Source organism: Oncorhynchus clarkii, unplaced genomic scaffold, assembly GCF_045791955.1.
Source record: "Oncorhynchus clarkii lewisi isolate Uvic-CL-2024 unplaced genomic scaffold, UVic_Ocla_1.0 unplaced_contig_2102_pilon_pilon, whole genome shotgun sequence".
In the NCBI taxonomy this organism is placed as follows: domain Eukaryota; kingdom Metazoa; phylum Chordata; class Actinopteri; order Salmoniformes; family Salmonidae; genus Oncorhynchus; species Oncorhynchus clarkii.
Window position 1 is genome coordinate 57,829 of NW_027260992.1, and position 17,282 is coordinate 75,110.

At 46.6% G+C, this 17,282-nt stretch overlaps 1 protein-coding gene and 2 non-coding genes across 3 annotated transcripts in view; 2 read left to right on the forward strand and 1 right to left on the reverse strand.

The window, feature by feature from the left end:
• The window catches only part of LOC139402870 (E3 ubiquitin-protein ligase DTX4-like), a 39,215-nt gene extending 24,946 nt beyond the window's left edge, over window positions 1-14,269 (reverse strand). The window contains exons 1-2 of the mRNA XM_071146764.1: window positions 14,000-14,269; window positions 12,485-12,699 (exon numbers count right to left, since the gene is read on the reverse strand). Of these exons, the coding sequence (XP_071002865.1) occupies window positions 12,485-12,699; window positions 14,000-14,085 (301 nt within the window). The 5' untranslated portion in view covers window positions 14,086-14,269. The remainder of the gene's footprint in view (window positions 1-12,484; window positions 12,700-13,999) is intronic.
• Window positions 14,270-15,581: 1,312 nt separating this feature from the next.
• On the forward strand, window positions 15,582-15,654 carry trnat-ugu (transfer RNA threonine (anticodon UGU)). The gene has a single exon. It is a non-coding gene; the product is annotated as a tRNA-Thr (tRNA).
• A 661-nt stretch (window positions 15,655-16,315) lies between these two features.
• Window positions 16,316-16,388, forward strand: trnak-uuu (transfer RNA lysine (anticodon UUU)). The gene has a single exon. It is a non-coding gene; the product is annotated as a tRNA-Lys (tRNA).
• Window positions 16,389-17,282: the final 894 nt, after the last annotated feature.

Genomic DNA, 17,282 nt, shown 5'->3' on the forward strand with positions numbered 1-17,282 from the left:
AGGGGTAGAGGAGGAGAGGTGTCTCTGATGAGTCTCCTAGAGGTAGGGGAAGCTCGCTGGTGATAATGACCATGGCTGTTCATTAACCTGCTCTTCAACTACTACATGGTGGACGTGGTAAACTGACTGAATGGCAGATGAGACAGAGGAGTACAGTAAGATCCTATTGGAATAAAACACCTGATTTATGAGGAAGTCGCTTTCCCATGAGGGTGATATGGAAACTGTTGATCAGACAACGTCACTGTGGTTGGCCTCTTCCGCCCAACATTACTCTTTCAACAGATGGCTGTTCCTATTCCTCCCACCGTTACTCTTTCAACAGATGGCTGTTCCTCTTCCTCCCACCGTTACTCTTTCAACAGTCTGTACTGGTCAGTTAGTGTGTGTGTGAGAACCGGAGTGTGTGTGTTGACAGGAGGGGTGAAGCAGAGGGGAACAATAGGTTCCAGATGGACAGTCTATCCACCTGTCTCAGGGGTCTCTCTCTCTCTATCTCTAAAAAGCAAGTGAAATAGATCATGAACAGTAAACATTACACGGACAAGCATTTAAAATGTCATATTATGTCTATATACAGCGTTGTTACAGTGTTGTAACAATATGCAAATAGTTAAAGTGCAAAGGGGAAGATAGATAAACATACATGTGGGTTGTATTTACATTGGTGTTCTTCACTGGTTGCCCTTTTCTTGTGGCAACAGGTCACACATCTTGCTGGTATTTCACCCAATATATATGGGAGTTTGTGTAGGGAAATATGTGTCTCTAATATGGTCATACATTTGGCAGGAGGTTAGGAAGTGCAGCTCAGTTTCGCCCTCATTTTGTGGGCAGTGTGCACATAGCTTGTCTTCGCTTGAGAGCCATGTCTGCCTACGGCGGCCTTTCTCAATAGCAAGGCTTTGCTCACTGAGTCTGTACATAGTCAAAGCTTTCCTTAATTTTGTGTCAGTCACAGTGGTCAGGTATTCTGCCACTGTGTACTCTCTGTGTGTTTAGGGCCAAATAGCATTCTAGTTTGCTCTGTTTTTTTGTTGATTCTTTCCAATGTGTCAAGTAATTATCTTTTTGTTTTCTCATGATTTGGTTGGGTCTAATTGTGTAGCTGTCCTGTGTCTCTGTGGGGTCTGTTTGTGAACAGAGCCCCAGGACCAGCCTGCTTAGGGCAGGTATTCTGAAACTGGGTGTACGCGCAATGCCATCGGGGGTACGCGCAATGCCATCGGGGGTACGCGCAATGCCATCGGGGGTACGCGCAATGCCATCGGGGGTACGCCAAATAAAAATGTGATTCACATTTTTTTTAAAGACAATTCAAACAGTATATTTATATTTTCTAACGGGGCTATACATTTGGGTTCAGTGAAATAACAACACAATGTCAAATACAGGTAGGCTTGTCAAATAATTAACATCCAATCACATTAACTGTTACTCTCTCACGGGAAACCTTCCCCTTTGATGGCCATTTGAAAAATAAGCCACAGGAGTTTTTGGAGCGAGAATAAAGACGACTTTCGAGTAGCAAGACGTATAAAAGCAACAGATACTGAGACTCTCTCCAATACAACCCTACATTACAGAGTGATGTGCATCCTTTCAAGCAGACCCTTCATTAACCTGTTGTCAGGGGTGTGTACGGGAGGCGCACTTTAATTCCGGTCCAAAATGACAGCACATAAGAACAATAACGTGCCAAAAACACGGAACACAGGAAAAGTATAGCGCCTGACAAAATCCACATAACAATTACACACAAAGACATGGAGGGGAACAGAGGACTAAATACATGTAGGTTGATTAGGGAATGAAAACCAGGTGTGTATTGAACAAGACAAAACAAATGGAAAGATGAGAAATGAAGTGGCGATGGCTAGAAAGCCGGTGACGTCGACCGCTGAACACTGTGGTGAGTTATTCACCATTTTTGATGAACAAATAAGGTTTTATATGTAAGATGGCTAAAGAAAGAGAAAAATGATTATTATGATTTGTGGCCTGGTCCTATAAGAGCTCTTTGTCACTTCCCACGAGCCGGGTTGTGACAACTCACATTTATTAAACATAAGAATGAGTGTATCATATAGTGTGTGTGTGGCAGGCTTACAATGATGGCAAAAAACAACATTTGAGAGTGTGCTGACCCTAGTGCTAGAGGGGGTACGCGGCTGGAGGTTAAATGTTTGAAGGGGTACGGGACTATAAAATGTTTGGGAACAACTGGCTTAGAGAAGAGCTTTGTTATGGAAGGTTTGGGAATCGCTTCCTTTTAGGTGGTTGTAGAATGTCTCTTCTCTGGATGTTGGTCATTAGTGGGTATCGGCTTAATTCTGCTCTTCATGCATTATTTGGTGGTTTACGTTGTACACTGAGGATACTTTTGCAGAATTCTGCACGCAGAGTCTCAATTTGGTGTTTGTCCCATTTTGTGAAATGTTGGTTGGTGAGCGGAACTCAGACCGGAACCCAGACCTCACAACCTTTTTCGGAACACCATTATTTTTGTCTTACTGAGATTTACTGTCAGGGCCCAGGTCAACCAGACAGAATCTGAATCTGTGCAGAAGATCTAGGTGCTGCCGTAGGCCCTCCTTGGTTGGGGACAGAAGCACTAGATCATCAGCAAACAGTAGACATTTGACTTCAGATTAGGGCTGGGCGATATATCAAATTCATTTGATTAATTTGAATGTATGTTTTTGCTCAATATTCCAAATGCCTGTATCGCAGAATTTAGTGTGTGAATTAATTTGATTAAATGCAGTGTATTTGACCTTTAATTGTAGAACACAGCTTATTTAGAGATGTATTTGTTGTTGTAAATTGAGATGTGTATCGTGAATAGCCCATAAGTTTGAAAAGACTTGAGAAATGAGTTTCAGGCCATGTCACCTAGTTCTACTTCAGATTCTAGCAGGGTGAGGCCGGGTGCTGCAGACTGTTCTAGTGCCCTAGTCAATTCGTTGATATATATGTTGAAGATGGTGGGGCTTAAGCTGCATCCCGGTCTCACCCCACGGCAATGTGGAAAGAAATGTGTGTGTTTTTTGGACCAATTGTAACAGCACACTTGTTGTTTGTGTACATGGATTTAATAATGTTGTATGTTTCTCCCTCAACACTGCTTTCCATCAATTTGTATAGCAGACCCTCATGCCATATTGAGTCGAATTTCTCTCACGGACCTGGGAGACAGTCTCCATGTCACTACATGACTGTGAGAAACATGCCTTCCAGCCATTCTCAAACCTGGCCAGTCAAGCGGTCCACTACCTGTTGCCCCTCACTCAGAGGTGAATTCCTGCTCTGCTCACTGAAGCAAACACACACACACACAAAACAACACACACAGGAACAACACACACAAGCAGACACAGAAACAACACACACACACACACAGACAGAAACAACACACACACACACACACACAATTGCGAAAGGAAAGAGAGAAAAAGAGAGCAGGAAAATGTTGACTAACTCCGACAGAATCTTTTCGGTTGACAGAACAGACCCGGCCCGACCCCAGGCCCCGTCTCTCCTTCCTTTGTCCTTTAGCGTCAATGGGAAAGCCAGCCTTGTGCCAGACTGTCGCTTTCTCAAAACAGAGAGAAAACGCCGCTAATGGAACAGAATCTAAGTTGCACTGTAGCAGCACTCTGATGTCACAAGCAGAGACAGAGCAGGGGAAGGGGAAGGAGAAGAAGAGACAGAGCAGGGGAAGGAGAAGAAGAGACAGAGCAGGGGAAGGAGAAGAAGAGACAGAGCAGGGGAAGGAGAAGAAGAGACAGAGCAGGGGAAGGAGAAGAAGAGACAGAGCAGGGGACGGGGAACGAGAAGAAGAGACAGAGCAGGGGAAGGAGAAGAAGAGACAGAGCAGGGGAAGGAGAAGAAGAGACAGAGCAGGGGAAGGGGAAGGAGAAGAAGAGACAGAGCAGGGGAAGGAGAAGAAGAGACAGAGCAGGGGAAGGAGAAGAAGAGACAGAGCAGGGGAAGGAGAAGAAGAGACAGAGCAGGGGAAGGGGAAGGAGAAGAAGAGACAGAGCAGGGGAAGGAGAAGAAGAGACAGAGCAGGGGAAGGGGAAGAAGAGACAGAGCAGGGGAAGGGGAAGAAGAGACATAAAGGTGTCTGCTAGATCCCTTCTAAAATAAGAGCTGTGGTTTCTAATGCCCCTCCCCCTCTCTCCATCTCTCTTTTCCCTCGTTCCTCATTTCTCTGTGTTCTAGTCAGACTGACCTCAGATGATCTTCTACACAGAAGTCCTCTCCTCCCCTCCCCTCTTCCTATACTGGCTCTTTTCTCCCTCTCTCCATCCTGCTGATATATTTATGTTGATTTATTTTGGACTTTAACTATTTACACATCATTACAACACTGTACATAGACATAATATAACATTTGAAATGTCTTTATTCTTTTGGAACCTCTGTGAGTGTAATGTTCACTGTTCATGTCTCTTCTGTTTATTATCTATTTCACTTGCTTTGGCAATGTAGACATATGTATCCCATGTCAATAAAGCCCCTTAAGTTGAGATAAAGAGAGAGAGAGAGAAATAGAGAGAGAGAGAGAAATAGAGAGAGAGAGAGAGAGATAAAGAGAGAGAGAGAGATAAAGAGAGAGAGAGAGAGAGAGAGAGAGAATAAACTACCAAAACAGTAAAAAAGGACTTCACAATATGGCCGGCACAACCTAGAAGCACAAAAACACCACTTACATCGATTTATTATATCTAATTTAACCTTCATTTAACTAGGCAAGTTAGTTAAGAACAAATTCTTATTTACAGTGACGGCCTACCCCGGCCAAACACAGACAATGTGGGCCAATTGTGCGCCGCCCTATGGGACTCCCAATCACAGCCAGATGTGATGCAGCCTGGACGTCTCTTGCACTGAGATGCCGTGTCTTAGACCACTGCGCCCCTCGGGACTCCCTTCTCTTTGTAGCCCTCCGACCCTCTTAGCCCAAACACGAGAGCCATCAGATAGAATGAAACACAATCCAGTGTGTGTGCGTCATTGCATATGGGTGCGTGTGTGTGTGTAGAGCGTTTGAGCATGTGTGTGTATGTGTGTGTGTCTGTGCACTCTTCATGCATGACCCCGTGTGTGTGTGTGTGTACTCTTCATGCATGACCCCACTCTTTCTCTCTCTTCCCTCTCCCCATCTTTCTCTCTCTCAATATCTTCTCTCTCTCCTCCCCTCGCTATTCCTCTCTTTCTCCCTGCCTCTTTGTCCAGCCTGGTTCTACTTAGAAGTGGCCTGTGTTGTCAGGTTTGGCTTATGTTTAGTTTGCCTCCACCCTTTCTCCCCTAGGGTGACCCCGTGACCCCTGCACCCCGACCCCAGGCTTTGTGGGTGTCTGGGAAACGTGTCCCCTTCGGCTAGACCAGCTGGAGCAGCAACAGGGCCTCCGAGCCTCAGACGGCAGCTGGCTGCTTCTTCCAAGACCAGTGTGTGTGTGTGTGTGTGTGTGTTCTAAGACCAGCCCCCCCTCTGTGCTTTCCTATCCATAGCACCTATGCCTCCCTGTAAGTCTCATCTGTGTGTTTAGCCGATCATTCACTCTCTGTCTATCTATGTCTATTTGCCTGTTGTCAGCCTCTCTGTCTATCTGCATGTTGTCAGCCTCTCTGTCTATCTGCCTGTTGTCAGCCTCTCTGCCTGTTGTCAGCCTCTCTGCCTGTTGTCAGCCTCTCTGCCTATCTGTATGTTGTCAGCCTCTCTGTCTATCTGCCTGTTGTCAGCCTCTCTGCCTATCTGCCTGTTGTCAGCCTCTCTGCCTATCTGTATGTTGTCAGCCTCTCTGTCTATCTGTATGTTGTCAGCCTCTCTGCATGTTGTCAGCCTCTCTGTCTATCTGCCTGTTGTCAGCCTCTCTGCCTGTTGTCAGCCTCTCTGCCTATCTGTATGTTGTCAGCCTCTCTGTCTATCTGCCTGTTGTCAGCCTCTCTGTCTATCTGTATGTTGTCAGCCTCTCTGTCTATCTGCCTGTTGTCAGCCTCTCTGTCTATCTGTATGTTGTCAGCCTCTCTGTCTATCTGCCTGTTGTCAGCCTCTCTGTCTATCTGTATGTTGTCAGCCTCTCTGTCTATCTGCATGTTGTCAGCCTCTCTGTCTATCTGCCTGTTGTCAGCCTCTCTGTCTTTCTGCCTGTTGTCAGCCTCTCTGTCTATCTGCCTGTTGTCAGCCTCTCTGCCTATCTGCCTGTTGTCAGCCTCTCTGCCTATCTGCCTGTTGTCAGCCTCTCTGCCTATCTGCCTGTTGTCAGCCTCTCTGCCTATCTGCCTGTTGTCAGCCTCTCTGCCTATCTGCCTGTTGTCAGCCTCTCTGCCTATCTGCCTGTTGTCAGCCTCTCTGCCTATCTGCCTGCTGTCAGCCTCTCTGCCTATCTGCCTGTTGTCAGCCTCTCTGCCTATCTGCCTGTTGTCAGCCTCTCTGTCTATCTGTATGTTGTCAGCCTCTCTGCATGTTGTCAGCCTCTCTGTCTATCTGCCTGTTGTCAGCCTCTCTGCCTATCTGTATGTTGTCAGCCTCTCTGTCTATCTGCCTGTTGTCAGCCTCTCTGTCTATCTGTATGTTGTCAGCCTCTCTGTCTATCTGCCTGTTGTCAGCCTCTCTGTCTATCTGTATGTTGTCAGCCTCTCTGTCTATCTGCCTGTTGTCAGCCTCTCTGTCTATCTGTATGTTGTCAGCCTCTCTGTCTATCTGCATGTTGTCAGCCTCTCTGTCTATCTGCCTGTTGTCAGCCTCTCTGTCTATCTGCCTGTTGTCAGCCTCTCTGTCTATTATCTGCCTGTTGTCAGCCTCTCTGCCTATCTGCCTGTTGTCAGCCTCTCTGCCTATCTGCCTGTTGTCAGCCTCTCTGCCTATCTGCCTGTTGTCAGCCTCTCTGCCTATCTGCCTGTTGTCAGCCTCTCTGCCTGTTGTCAGCCTCTCTGCCTATCTGCCTGTTGTCAGCCTCTCTGCCTATCTGCCTGTTGTCAGCCTCTCTGCCTATCTGCATGTTGTCAGCCTCTCTGCCTATCTGCATGTTGTCAGCCTCTCTGTCTAGCTGCATGTTGTCAGCCTCTCTGTCTATCTGCATGTTGTCAGCCTCTCTGTCTATCTGCATGTTGTCAGCCTCTCTGTCTATCTGCATGTTGTCAGCCTCTCTGTCTATCTGCATGTTGTCAGCCTCTCTGTCTATCTGCATGTTGTCAGCCTCTCTGTCTATCTGCATGTTGTCAGCCTCTCTGTCTATTTGCATGTTGTCAGCCTCTCTGTCTATTTGCATGTTGTCAGCCTCTCTGTCTATCTGCATGTTGTCAGCCTCTCTGTCTATCTGCATGTTGTCAGCCTCTCTGTCTATCTGCATGTTGTCAGCCTCTCTGTCTATCTGCATGTTGTCAGCCTCTCTGTCTATCTATCTGTTGTCAGCCTCTCTGCCTGTTGTCAGCCTCTCTGCCTAGCTGCCTGTTGTCAGGCTCTCTACCTGTTGTCAGCTTCTCTGCCTAGCTGCCTGTTGTCAGCTTCTCTGCCTGTTGTCAGCCTCTCTGCCTGTTGTCAGCCTCTCTGCCTGTTGTCAGCCTCTCTGCCTGTTGTCAGCCACTCTGCCTGTTGTCAACCACTCTGCCTGTTGTCAACCACTCTGCCTGTTGTCAGCCTCTCTAACTGTTGTCAGCTTCTCTGCCTAGCTGCCTGTTGTCAGCCTCTCTGTCTATCTGCATGTTGTCAGCCTCTCTGTCTATCTGCCTGTTGTCAGCCTCTCTGTCTATCTGCCTGTTGTCAGCCTCTCTGTCTATTATCTGCCTGTTGTCAGCCTCTCTGCCTATCTGCCTGTTGTCAGCCTCTCTGCCTATCTGCCTGTTGTCAGCCTCTCTGCCTATCTGCCTGTTGTCAGCCTCTCTGCCTATCTGCCTGTTGTCAGCCTCTCTGCCTGTTGTCAGCCTCTCTGCCTATCTGCCTGTTGTCAGCCTCTCTGCCTATCTGCCTGTTGTCAGCCTCTCTGCCTATCTGCATGTTGTCAGCCTCTCTGCCTATCTGCATGTTGTCAGCCTCTCTGTCTATCTGCATGTTGTCAGCCTCTCTGTCTATCTGCATGTTGTCAGCCTCTCTGTCTATCTGCATGTTGTCAGCCTCTCTGTCTATCTGCATGTTGTCAGCCTCTCTGTCTATCTGCATGTTGTCAGCCTCTCTGTCTATCTGCATGTTGTCAGCCTCTCTGTCTATCTGCATGTTGTCAGCCTCTCTGTCTATTTGCATGTTGTCAGCCTCTCTGTCTATTTGCATGTTGTCAGCCTCTCTGTCTATCTGCATGTTGTCAGCCTCTCTGTCTATCTGCATGTTGTCAGCCTCTCTGTCTATCTGCATGTTGTCAGCCTCTCTGTCTATCTGCATGTTGTCAGCCTCTCTGTCTATCTATCTGTTGTCAGCCTCTCTGCCTGTTGTCAGCCTCTCTGCCTAGCTGCCTGTTGTCAGGCTCTCTACCTGTTGTCAGCTTCTCTGCCTAGCTGCCTGTTGTCAGCTTCTCTGCCTGTTGTCAGCCTCTCTGCCTGTTGTCAGCCTCTCTGCCTGTTGTCAGCCTCTCTGCCTGTTGTCAGCCACTCTGCCTGTTGTCAACCACTCTGCCTGTTGTCAACCACTCTGCCTGTTGTCAGCCTCTCTACCTGTTGTCAGCTTCTCTGCCTAGCTGCCTGTTGTCAGCCTCTCTGTCTAGCTGCCTGTTGTCAGCCTCTCTGTCTAGCTGCCTGTTGTCAGCCTCTCTGTCTAGCTGCCTGTTGTCAGCCTCTCTGTCTAGCTGCCTGTTGTCAGCCTCTCTGTCTAGCTGCCTGTTGTCAGCCTCTCTGTCTAGCTGCCTGTTGTCAGCCTCTCTGTCTAGCTGCCTGTTGTCAGCCTCTCTGTCTAGCTGCCTGTTGTCAGCCTCTCTGTCTAGCTGCCTGTTGTCAGTCTCTCTGTCTAGCTGCCTGTTGTCAGTCTCTCTGTCTAGCTGCCTGTTGTCAGTCTCTCTGTCTAGCTGCCTGTTGTCAGTCTCTCTGTCTAGCTGCCTGTTGTCAGTCTCTCTGTCTAGCTGCCTGTTGTCAGTCTGTCTGTCTAGCTGCCTGTTGTCAGTCTGTCTGTCTAGCTGCCTGTTGTCAGTCTGTCTGTCTAGCTGCCTGTTGTCAGTCTCGGACTATATCAGCCAACATGTCATTTCAACCATTATTCTCTAACTCTCCCACCACAACACCCTATGCCACAAGGTTGTGTTGGTGTGTTTACCAATGTGACAATTCGTTTGAGTTTGGGTTTTATGTCTATGAGAGGGAGAGAGACAGGCGAGACAGAGGAGACAGAGGAGGGAGAGACAGAGGAGGGAGAGAGACAGGAGTCAGACAGAAGGGAGAGACAGGAGGGAGAGACAGGATAGTCAGACAGAAAAGAGAGACAGGAGAGACAGAGGAGGGAGAGAGACAGGAGAGACAGAGGAGGGAGAGACAGAGGAGTCAGACAGAAGGGAGAGACAGAGGAGGGAGAGAGACCAGAGAGACGGGGGAGGGAGAGAGACCAGAGAGACGGGGGAGGGAGAGAGACCAGAGAGACGGGGGAGGGAGAGAGACCAGAGAGACAAAAGGGGGGACAGGAGAGAGAGAGGAGGGAGAGAGACAGGAGAGAGAGGAGGGAGAGACAGGAGTCAGAGAGAAAAGAGAGGAAAGAGACAGAGGAGGGAGAGACAGAGGAGGGAGTGAGAGAAGGGAGACAGAGAAGGGAGAGAGAGAAGGGAGACAGAGAAGGGAGAGAGAGAAGGGAGAGAGAGAAGGGAGAGAGAGAAGGGAGACAGAGAAGGCGAGAGACAGAGAAGGGAGAGACAGAAGTGAGAGACAGAGAAGGGAGAGACAGAGAAGGGAGAGACAGAGAAGGGAGAGACAGAGAAGGGAGAGACAGAGAAGGGAGAGACAGAGAAGGGAGAGACAGAGAAGGGAGAGACAGAGAAGGGAGAGACAGAAGGGAGAGACAGAAGGGAGAGACAAAAGGGAGAGACAGAGAATAGCGAGAAAGACATATTGACAATGTGTTAGAGAAGGAGTCAGTGACTCAATCGGTGGTCAAAAGGGTGTGTCCTTTCACAACAATCTGCCTGTTGTCTGACAGACGGTAACAGCAATGGCTCAGTCGGCAAGTGCATCTCAGAATTACAAAGGGAATCTACTTTCTATTCATCCACTTCAGGTAGAAAAATATTTGCCTATGTTTGAGAAAAGACTCCCCAAACGGCGTTTGACGGCAGCTTGCCTGAAGGCTAATGGCTCCCTGAAATGACAGCCAGACGCTAACGCTAGATGTTGAGTTGGTTGACGGCAGCTAGCCTGGAGGCTAACGGCTCCCTGAAATGACAGCCAGACGCTAACGCTAGATGTTGAGTTGGTTGACAGCAGCTAGCCTGAAGGCTAACGGCTCCCTGAAATGACAGACGCTAATGCTAGATGTTGAGTTGGTTGACGGCAGCTAGCCTGAAGGCTAATGGCTCCCTGAAATGACAGACGCTAATGCTAGATGTTGAGTTGGTTGACGGCAGCTAGCCTGAAGGCTAACGGCTCCCTGAAATGACAGACGCTAATGCTAGATGTTGAGTTGGTTGACGGCAGCTAGCCTGAAGGCTAACGGCTCCCTGAAATGACAGCGAGACGCTAACGCTAGATGGGTTTTACCTTCCACAGGGCTCCTCAGTCGTCAGTGACAGCTGGAAACCCTTCAGTCTGGCTTCCCTGATTGACTATTAGCCCTGTGAACAGTTGGGAAGCTGCGTTTCCACATCCAGTAGCTACGGGGAATTACAGGAAGGGGATTTAAAGTCTAATAATATTTCTAAAACAGTTGTTGAAGCAACAAAGTAATGGGAGTCTGATGTCATCATAGAAACACTGCATCACACAGTGGTGGGGAAAGCCAGGACACGGAGAGAGGAGAAACATGGTGAGGCTTAAAACCATCGCCACGGGGCGCGAAGCTCGTTTAGAGACTGCTTGGCTAGCGGTGAGCTGCGAGCTTCTGTATTCTCATGCGGTCTGTCTCTAGCACCAACGCTGTGAGAGGATGTGGGAGGGAGAGGTGTCACAGTGTCATACAATCATCAGCTGTGGTGAAATAGCAGAGTGGAGCTACAAGGTAAAGAGAGATGGTTCTGTCGTTACTGCTCTCTCCCCCTTTCTTTCTCGTCCTCTCTTTTGTCTTCATCTTCCACTTCGGTGAACTTAGAATTGCCGGTACGCCCTCTACCCCGTCTCCCGACTCGGGTTCTACGCCTACAACTCTCTCCCACACTCTTCCCTGTGTGTGTGTGTGTGTGTGTGTGTGTGCGCCCTGCGTGAATGTCTAGGCCACAATAGAGGAACAAACATCTGTTCTCTCAACTTCCACAAAGAGAGAGATAGATGGGCTTCCCTATTACCTCCCTCCGACTCCATCTCTTTCTATCCCTCCTTCCATCTCCCTCTCTTTCTATCCCTCCTTCCTTCCATCTCCCTCTCTTTCTATCCCTCCTTCCATCTCCCTCACCGGAGGCAGATTCTCAGATTCTCTGCTGTTAAGCCTTGAAATATCACATTCTCTCTGCTTTCCCCTTACACTCTGGATCTGTCACAAAGAGCACCCTATTCCCTATGTAGTGCACTACTTTTGACTAAAACTAGAGCATTATGTAGGAAATAGGGTGCCCTTTCTCTCTCGCTCCCTCTGTTTATACCACCCAATGTCAGTCCCCACACAGCAGCTGCGTGTGTTAGATTCGGGGACTACGGGGAAGAATGTCTCTCGTAAGAGAGGCCAAGGCTCTGTGAGGTACAGCTGTCGTAGGTCATCCCACTTTCACCCCATTCTGTCTGACAGGCAAGCGGAGGGTTTAACTCCCTAGGAATATGGAACTGATTGTAATTCATTCTTAATTCTCATTCTATGACGGAATGGAACCAAGCTGTGAGCTCTAAGCTCCACCCCAGTGGCGAAGCAGTCTATTAGTTGAACCACATGCAAAACGAACGGAATTTAACACAGCCGTGCAGTAACGTGAAGTAAAAACTAGAACAGACTGACAACTGAGCCGAAGATGTTTAAAAAGGCCTATGTAGAAGTAAGAATTCTGATAGGACTTTTGTCTATAACAATATATCCACTCTGGACAGACCGAGACACAGAGACACTCACTGGACATCACAGGAGGTTGGCGGGACCTTAGTTGGGGAGAACTGGCTGGTGGTAATGACTGGAGCAGAATACGTGGAATGGTATCAAATACATCAAACACGTGGTTTCCCGTCTCTCTCTTAAGACCATCCAGTTTTGATTTCTATTTGCCATATATTTTAAACTGTGCTGTTTGACAAAAGTTCTCCACCTATATACATCCACGTGCCTTAAACAACTCAACTCAAAACAACTCAAACAACACCAGGCGCGTAACAACACCACATCGGCATCCCCACAACAACAACAGCCATTCCCACCTCTCAGCTCTCGTCTTCTTACCTGTGTCCTGCCTGAACTGGTGCATCGACTGCAGGTCTAGGATGTAGGGCGAGAGGCGGTTGTCGACTTGGCCTAGCACGACGCTCCCACCACGGGGATCGCTTCGTATCACCGCCTCGATGTGGTGGGAGACGGTCGGGCTGTAGGGCCGCCACCGCCCGTGTTCGTTGAGCCATTCCCACACGACCACAGCGGACGCATGGAGCATGGTGGCCCTGGAAAGATAAGTGAGAAAATACTCCTCTGTTAGCAACCATGGTTTAAAAAGGAAGGCGCGACGTTGTGTTTACATCCGGAACCAGGCTAGACTTTGTTCATTTGGATTTGGCTACAAAGTAGCCTATCGCTGTTTATTGAAACGAGGATCGATGTCTCATCACTGATTCCAACATCACTTGGCTCAATCTAGCCTACACGAAGTCCCGTAGTTTCCAAGTTATATGGGCTTGTAGCTAGGTGATATCTACACACAAATACAGGTCTCCCTAAATGAACAAAGAGGATCTTACATTTAGTCAGTAATGTGAAGGAGCGCAGCATCTGGGCACAAACATCCGTGTCACTTTCATGGTCGAACACGGAGAAATCGGATTTTATACCCGGTTGTGATGCCTTCATAAACCGTGGACAGGCAAAGAAACGGAGAGAGTGCTCCTGTTATTCTCGTTGAAAGCCTTGATTTTCAGTCACGTTCTAGCATAAAGAAACAAAATGTGTCCGACTGAATCTTAGAAATCCCTTTGCCAGAGTCACTTGTTGCGCAAGTGGCGAGACCAAGCTACACTTCTGGAGTGGCGAGAGAAAGGAGCTCCGTTCCAGTCGTTGGGGCGTCGTGTGTTGAACTGTTCCAAACTGACATCCAACACCCCTCTCGTAATAGACCTACCTACCAATACCCGTAACTCCCGGATCGAGCTTTCACAAATCTTTGAAACCGGCTGGACAGGTATATGCTACGCAGAGAGAACGGATTGGGTGTACAGTTTCATTCAGGACAATCCCATTTCACTCACTACAATTTTTTTGGGATGAAGCCTGGCACAACATGTTTGTGGGCGATTACTCAGCTCTTTGTGATCATTGGCTAATCATCGCGTCATTTTGCCTAGAAACAGCACAGTCGGCCTATTGAACATGTTTATTACATATCATTACTGTAACTGTATCGTCCCACGGGTGGGAGATGGGCTACATTAGGCTACAAGTAAACCAATTGTGTCAATTACTGTACACAACTACCTAGGCTAAGCACAAGAAAGAAACCATTCAATAAGAAAACTTTCCGGTATCTATATAGGTTTTTTATAGCCTCTATTGACTTGTCCAAGTTCAGAGAAAGGCGACTTGTTAGGATAGAAGTGATTATGATGTATTGTGATCATGGAGCATTTGGAACGCACGTTTACGCACGGGCTAGTCCTTTTTTTATAAACACAATCAAAACGCAAACAACAAATGCAGCATTTTATTGGTATTTAAAAAACACATATATTTGCCTATTCACTAGATACTTACGTTCGTTGCGTTGGAGGCTTGGTTTTAGAAATGGGTTCAAAACCAAGACTAACTATCCGCCCGTCTTCCACACGCATGTTTCTCATTTACAATCCTCAAGTGGCTTTAGTGATGGAAAACAAATACGCCTTTTCATAAATCCATAAAATACAATTCAATTAAATTCCTGCGCATATTTATTGGATATCGAATTCGAGTTCCATGGTGGAATTGATTCAGTATTCCAAAGCAAATATTGGACATATTTGATGTCCTCTGGCTAACCATACGTATCCGTCTCTGTATTCCGATACTGAATATGTTCCATCCCGGAGGCTGGTACCTCCGTTCTATTTCTATACCACGCCCAAAGCCATAGGAGGCTGTCTATAGCAAGCCAGTCATGTGCATTGAATTCCCAAAGTAGTAGTACGCCACTGGTGCAGATCTGCCCTGAAGTTATCCCAGATTGTAAATGCATTGGCAAACACAAACATAGCAAGGTGTATAGTGTTGCCTTACAGGCTGTGCCAACTGCAGGTGTATTTATTTGTGTGCCCATTCTGTGTTAGTTGCAGTGTTATTTTACTTGTATATACAGTCTGAAGTCTTAAGTTTACATACATCTTAGCCAAATAAATGTTCACAATTCCCTGACATTTAATCCTAGTAAAAATCCCCTGTTTCATGTCAGTTAGTATGACCACTTTATTTTAAGAATGTGAAAATGTCAGAATAATAGTAGAGATAATGATTTATTTCATCTTTTATTTCCTTCATCACATTCCCAGTGGGCCAGAAGTTTACATACACTCAATTAGTATTTGGTAGCATTGCCTCTAAATTGTTTAAAACTTGGGTCAAGCGTTTAGGGTAGCCTTCTACAAGCTTCCCACAATAAGTTGGGTGAATTTTGGCCCATTCCTCCTGACAGAGCTGGTGTAACTGAGTCAGGATTGTAGGCCTCCTTGCTCGCACACGCTTTTTCAGTTCTGCCCACAAATTTTCTATAGGATTGAGGTCAGGGCTTTGTTATGGCCACTCCAATACCTTGACTTTGTTGTCCTTTAGCCATTTTGCCACAACTTTGTAAGTATGCTTGGTGTCATTGTCCATTTGGAAGACTAATTTGCAATTATGTTGGTAACCAGTTTATAATATGGCACCTCTGGGGTTTGTGGTATATGGCCAATATACCACGGCTAAGGGCTGTATCCAGGCACCCCGCGTTGCGTTGTACAGGGACAGCGGATTTTGGTCATAAACCACACCCCATCGGGGCCTTATTGCTTAATTATCCACTTGAGCGCAACAAATGACAGGCTACAAACAACTTCTGAACGTCTTGTTGAAAAATGTCGTTCTTTGACGCCATCTAGTGGTTGCAGTTGAAAACACATTGCAAGTCAGAATGCAGGATATTGTTGTTGTCTTTATCGTGTTGATTTAAAATACTGATATAAGGATGTTTTAACAATAAAATTAAATCGATCAATTGAGGTCTTTGCAAGCAACCATATATGTTTTCAGAATGCTTATAGAACTCTAATGAAAAACTATGCCACAGTCAAAAACAGTCTGCGTTTCAGCCTCAACAGAACAGGGCTCCATAGCTCAGGGGTTAGAGCACTGGTCTTGTAAACCAGGGGTCGCGAGTTCAAATCTCGCTGGGGCCTGTACACTTTTATTTTTTTTCCTTTAATCGGATCGTCGGTCTTTCACGGACAGGTCAAAAAAAAAAAAACTGCCACGATGCAGTCTCAGTTTTTTTTGTTGCTCACGTTAATGACGTTAATAAATTACGTATGTTGATCAGAGGAAAACAATGAATTGCCAATAAATGAAGATTAAAGGAACAACACAGAGGCTGACAATAGCTTTTCCGTGCATATTGACACTTCTGACACTTAAATGGCCAATTGTGTATCTTCGCATCGGTAGGGTTTTATTATCAACACGTACACATTGCCAATAGTGTATCTTTGCGCCGGTACTAGGTTAGCCGACCACAGAATGAAATGGAACACTAGCGAGCTATGATGTAGCTACAGTAACTAGCTAAATTAACGTTAGTATAACCAAAGATACGATAACTGTCCCTATTCACCTGTGGGTAAAACCAAAACTCTATTAATCTGTGGTATAAACGTTACGATGCTGCCTGCAATACACTTACACGTTAGCTATGGGGTTGAAAAGTGCCCCCTAGCTCTTGAGCTGAGCAACACAGAAACAATGCGCTGTAGCAGGGAATAATCGCTTTCCAAGCAAGTCGAGACGTGATCTACCCTACGAGTTTTTAAAATCAAAATCTTTCCACTTTCTCTGCCAGTCAGAGCCCGGATAGCTCAGTCGGTAGAGCATCAGACTTTTAATCTGAGGGTCCAGGGTTCAAGTCCCTGTTCGGGCGGTATCTTTTTTTTTTTAATGCTCTCAGTTGCTAGCGCCTTCTTCCTCATCTGCACAGACAGAACGAATGTAAACGAATATTATTATCGGCCTCGATAGCTTCTGTTACTGAGGTTAGTTGGAATCATGTTGGGAAATACGTTACATCTGGTGTTAGGCTTGTTAACTTTAGCTAGCTCGACAAACCCATCAAAAACATATTTTCAAGTAGAGGACTCTTTTTAATACACAATACAATGTGTGATATTTAACATTTTTTCAAATAAGTGAACTGAAATTAAGAAAGCCAACCACATTTTCCGATCGAGCTAGCGAACACGGACTGGGCTCGCCCGTGCTCTCTAGTTAGCTAACGTTATCTAGTTGTATTGGATAGCTGCAAACAAGTCTGATACGTTGTGTGACATTATAGTAACAGTACATTAACGCAATAATTACACCTAAAGCGTCGACTTCTCTTATAACTTACACGAGGGACAGTGTTTTAGTTGGTGTGTTCTTGCCTCACATTATTTAGCTAGCAGGCACATAACCACCGCCAGGTCATGAAATCCCTCCGCCACAACCGCAATGCCAAACCATCAAAGGCGCTACATGTTCAATCTGATGTCTGCCTTGGCTGTCAAGCATTTACCGTGATATGGCCTCTACAGAAGTCAGGGCATGTATACTTCTTATACTATGCGGAGCAGCGCAGGGCTGTTGTGATGGAAGATCAAATCAAATCACACTTTATTTGTCACATGGGTCAAATACAGCACGTGTAGACCTTAAAACTTGTTATGGCTGGGGGCAGTATTGAGTAGCTTGGATGAATAAGGTGCCCAGAGTAAACTGCCTGCTACTCAGTCCCAGAAGCTAAGATATGCATATTATATATAATATTGTAAAATAT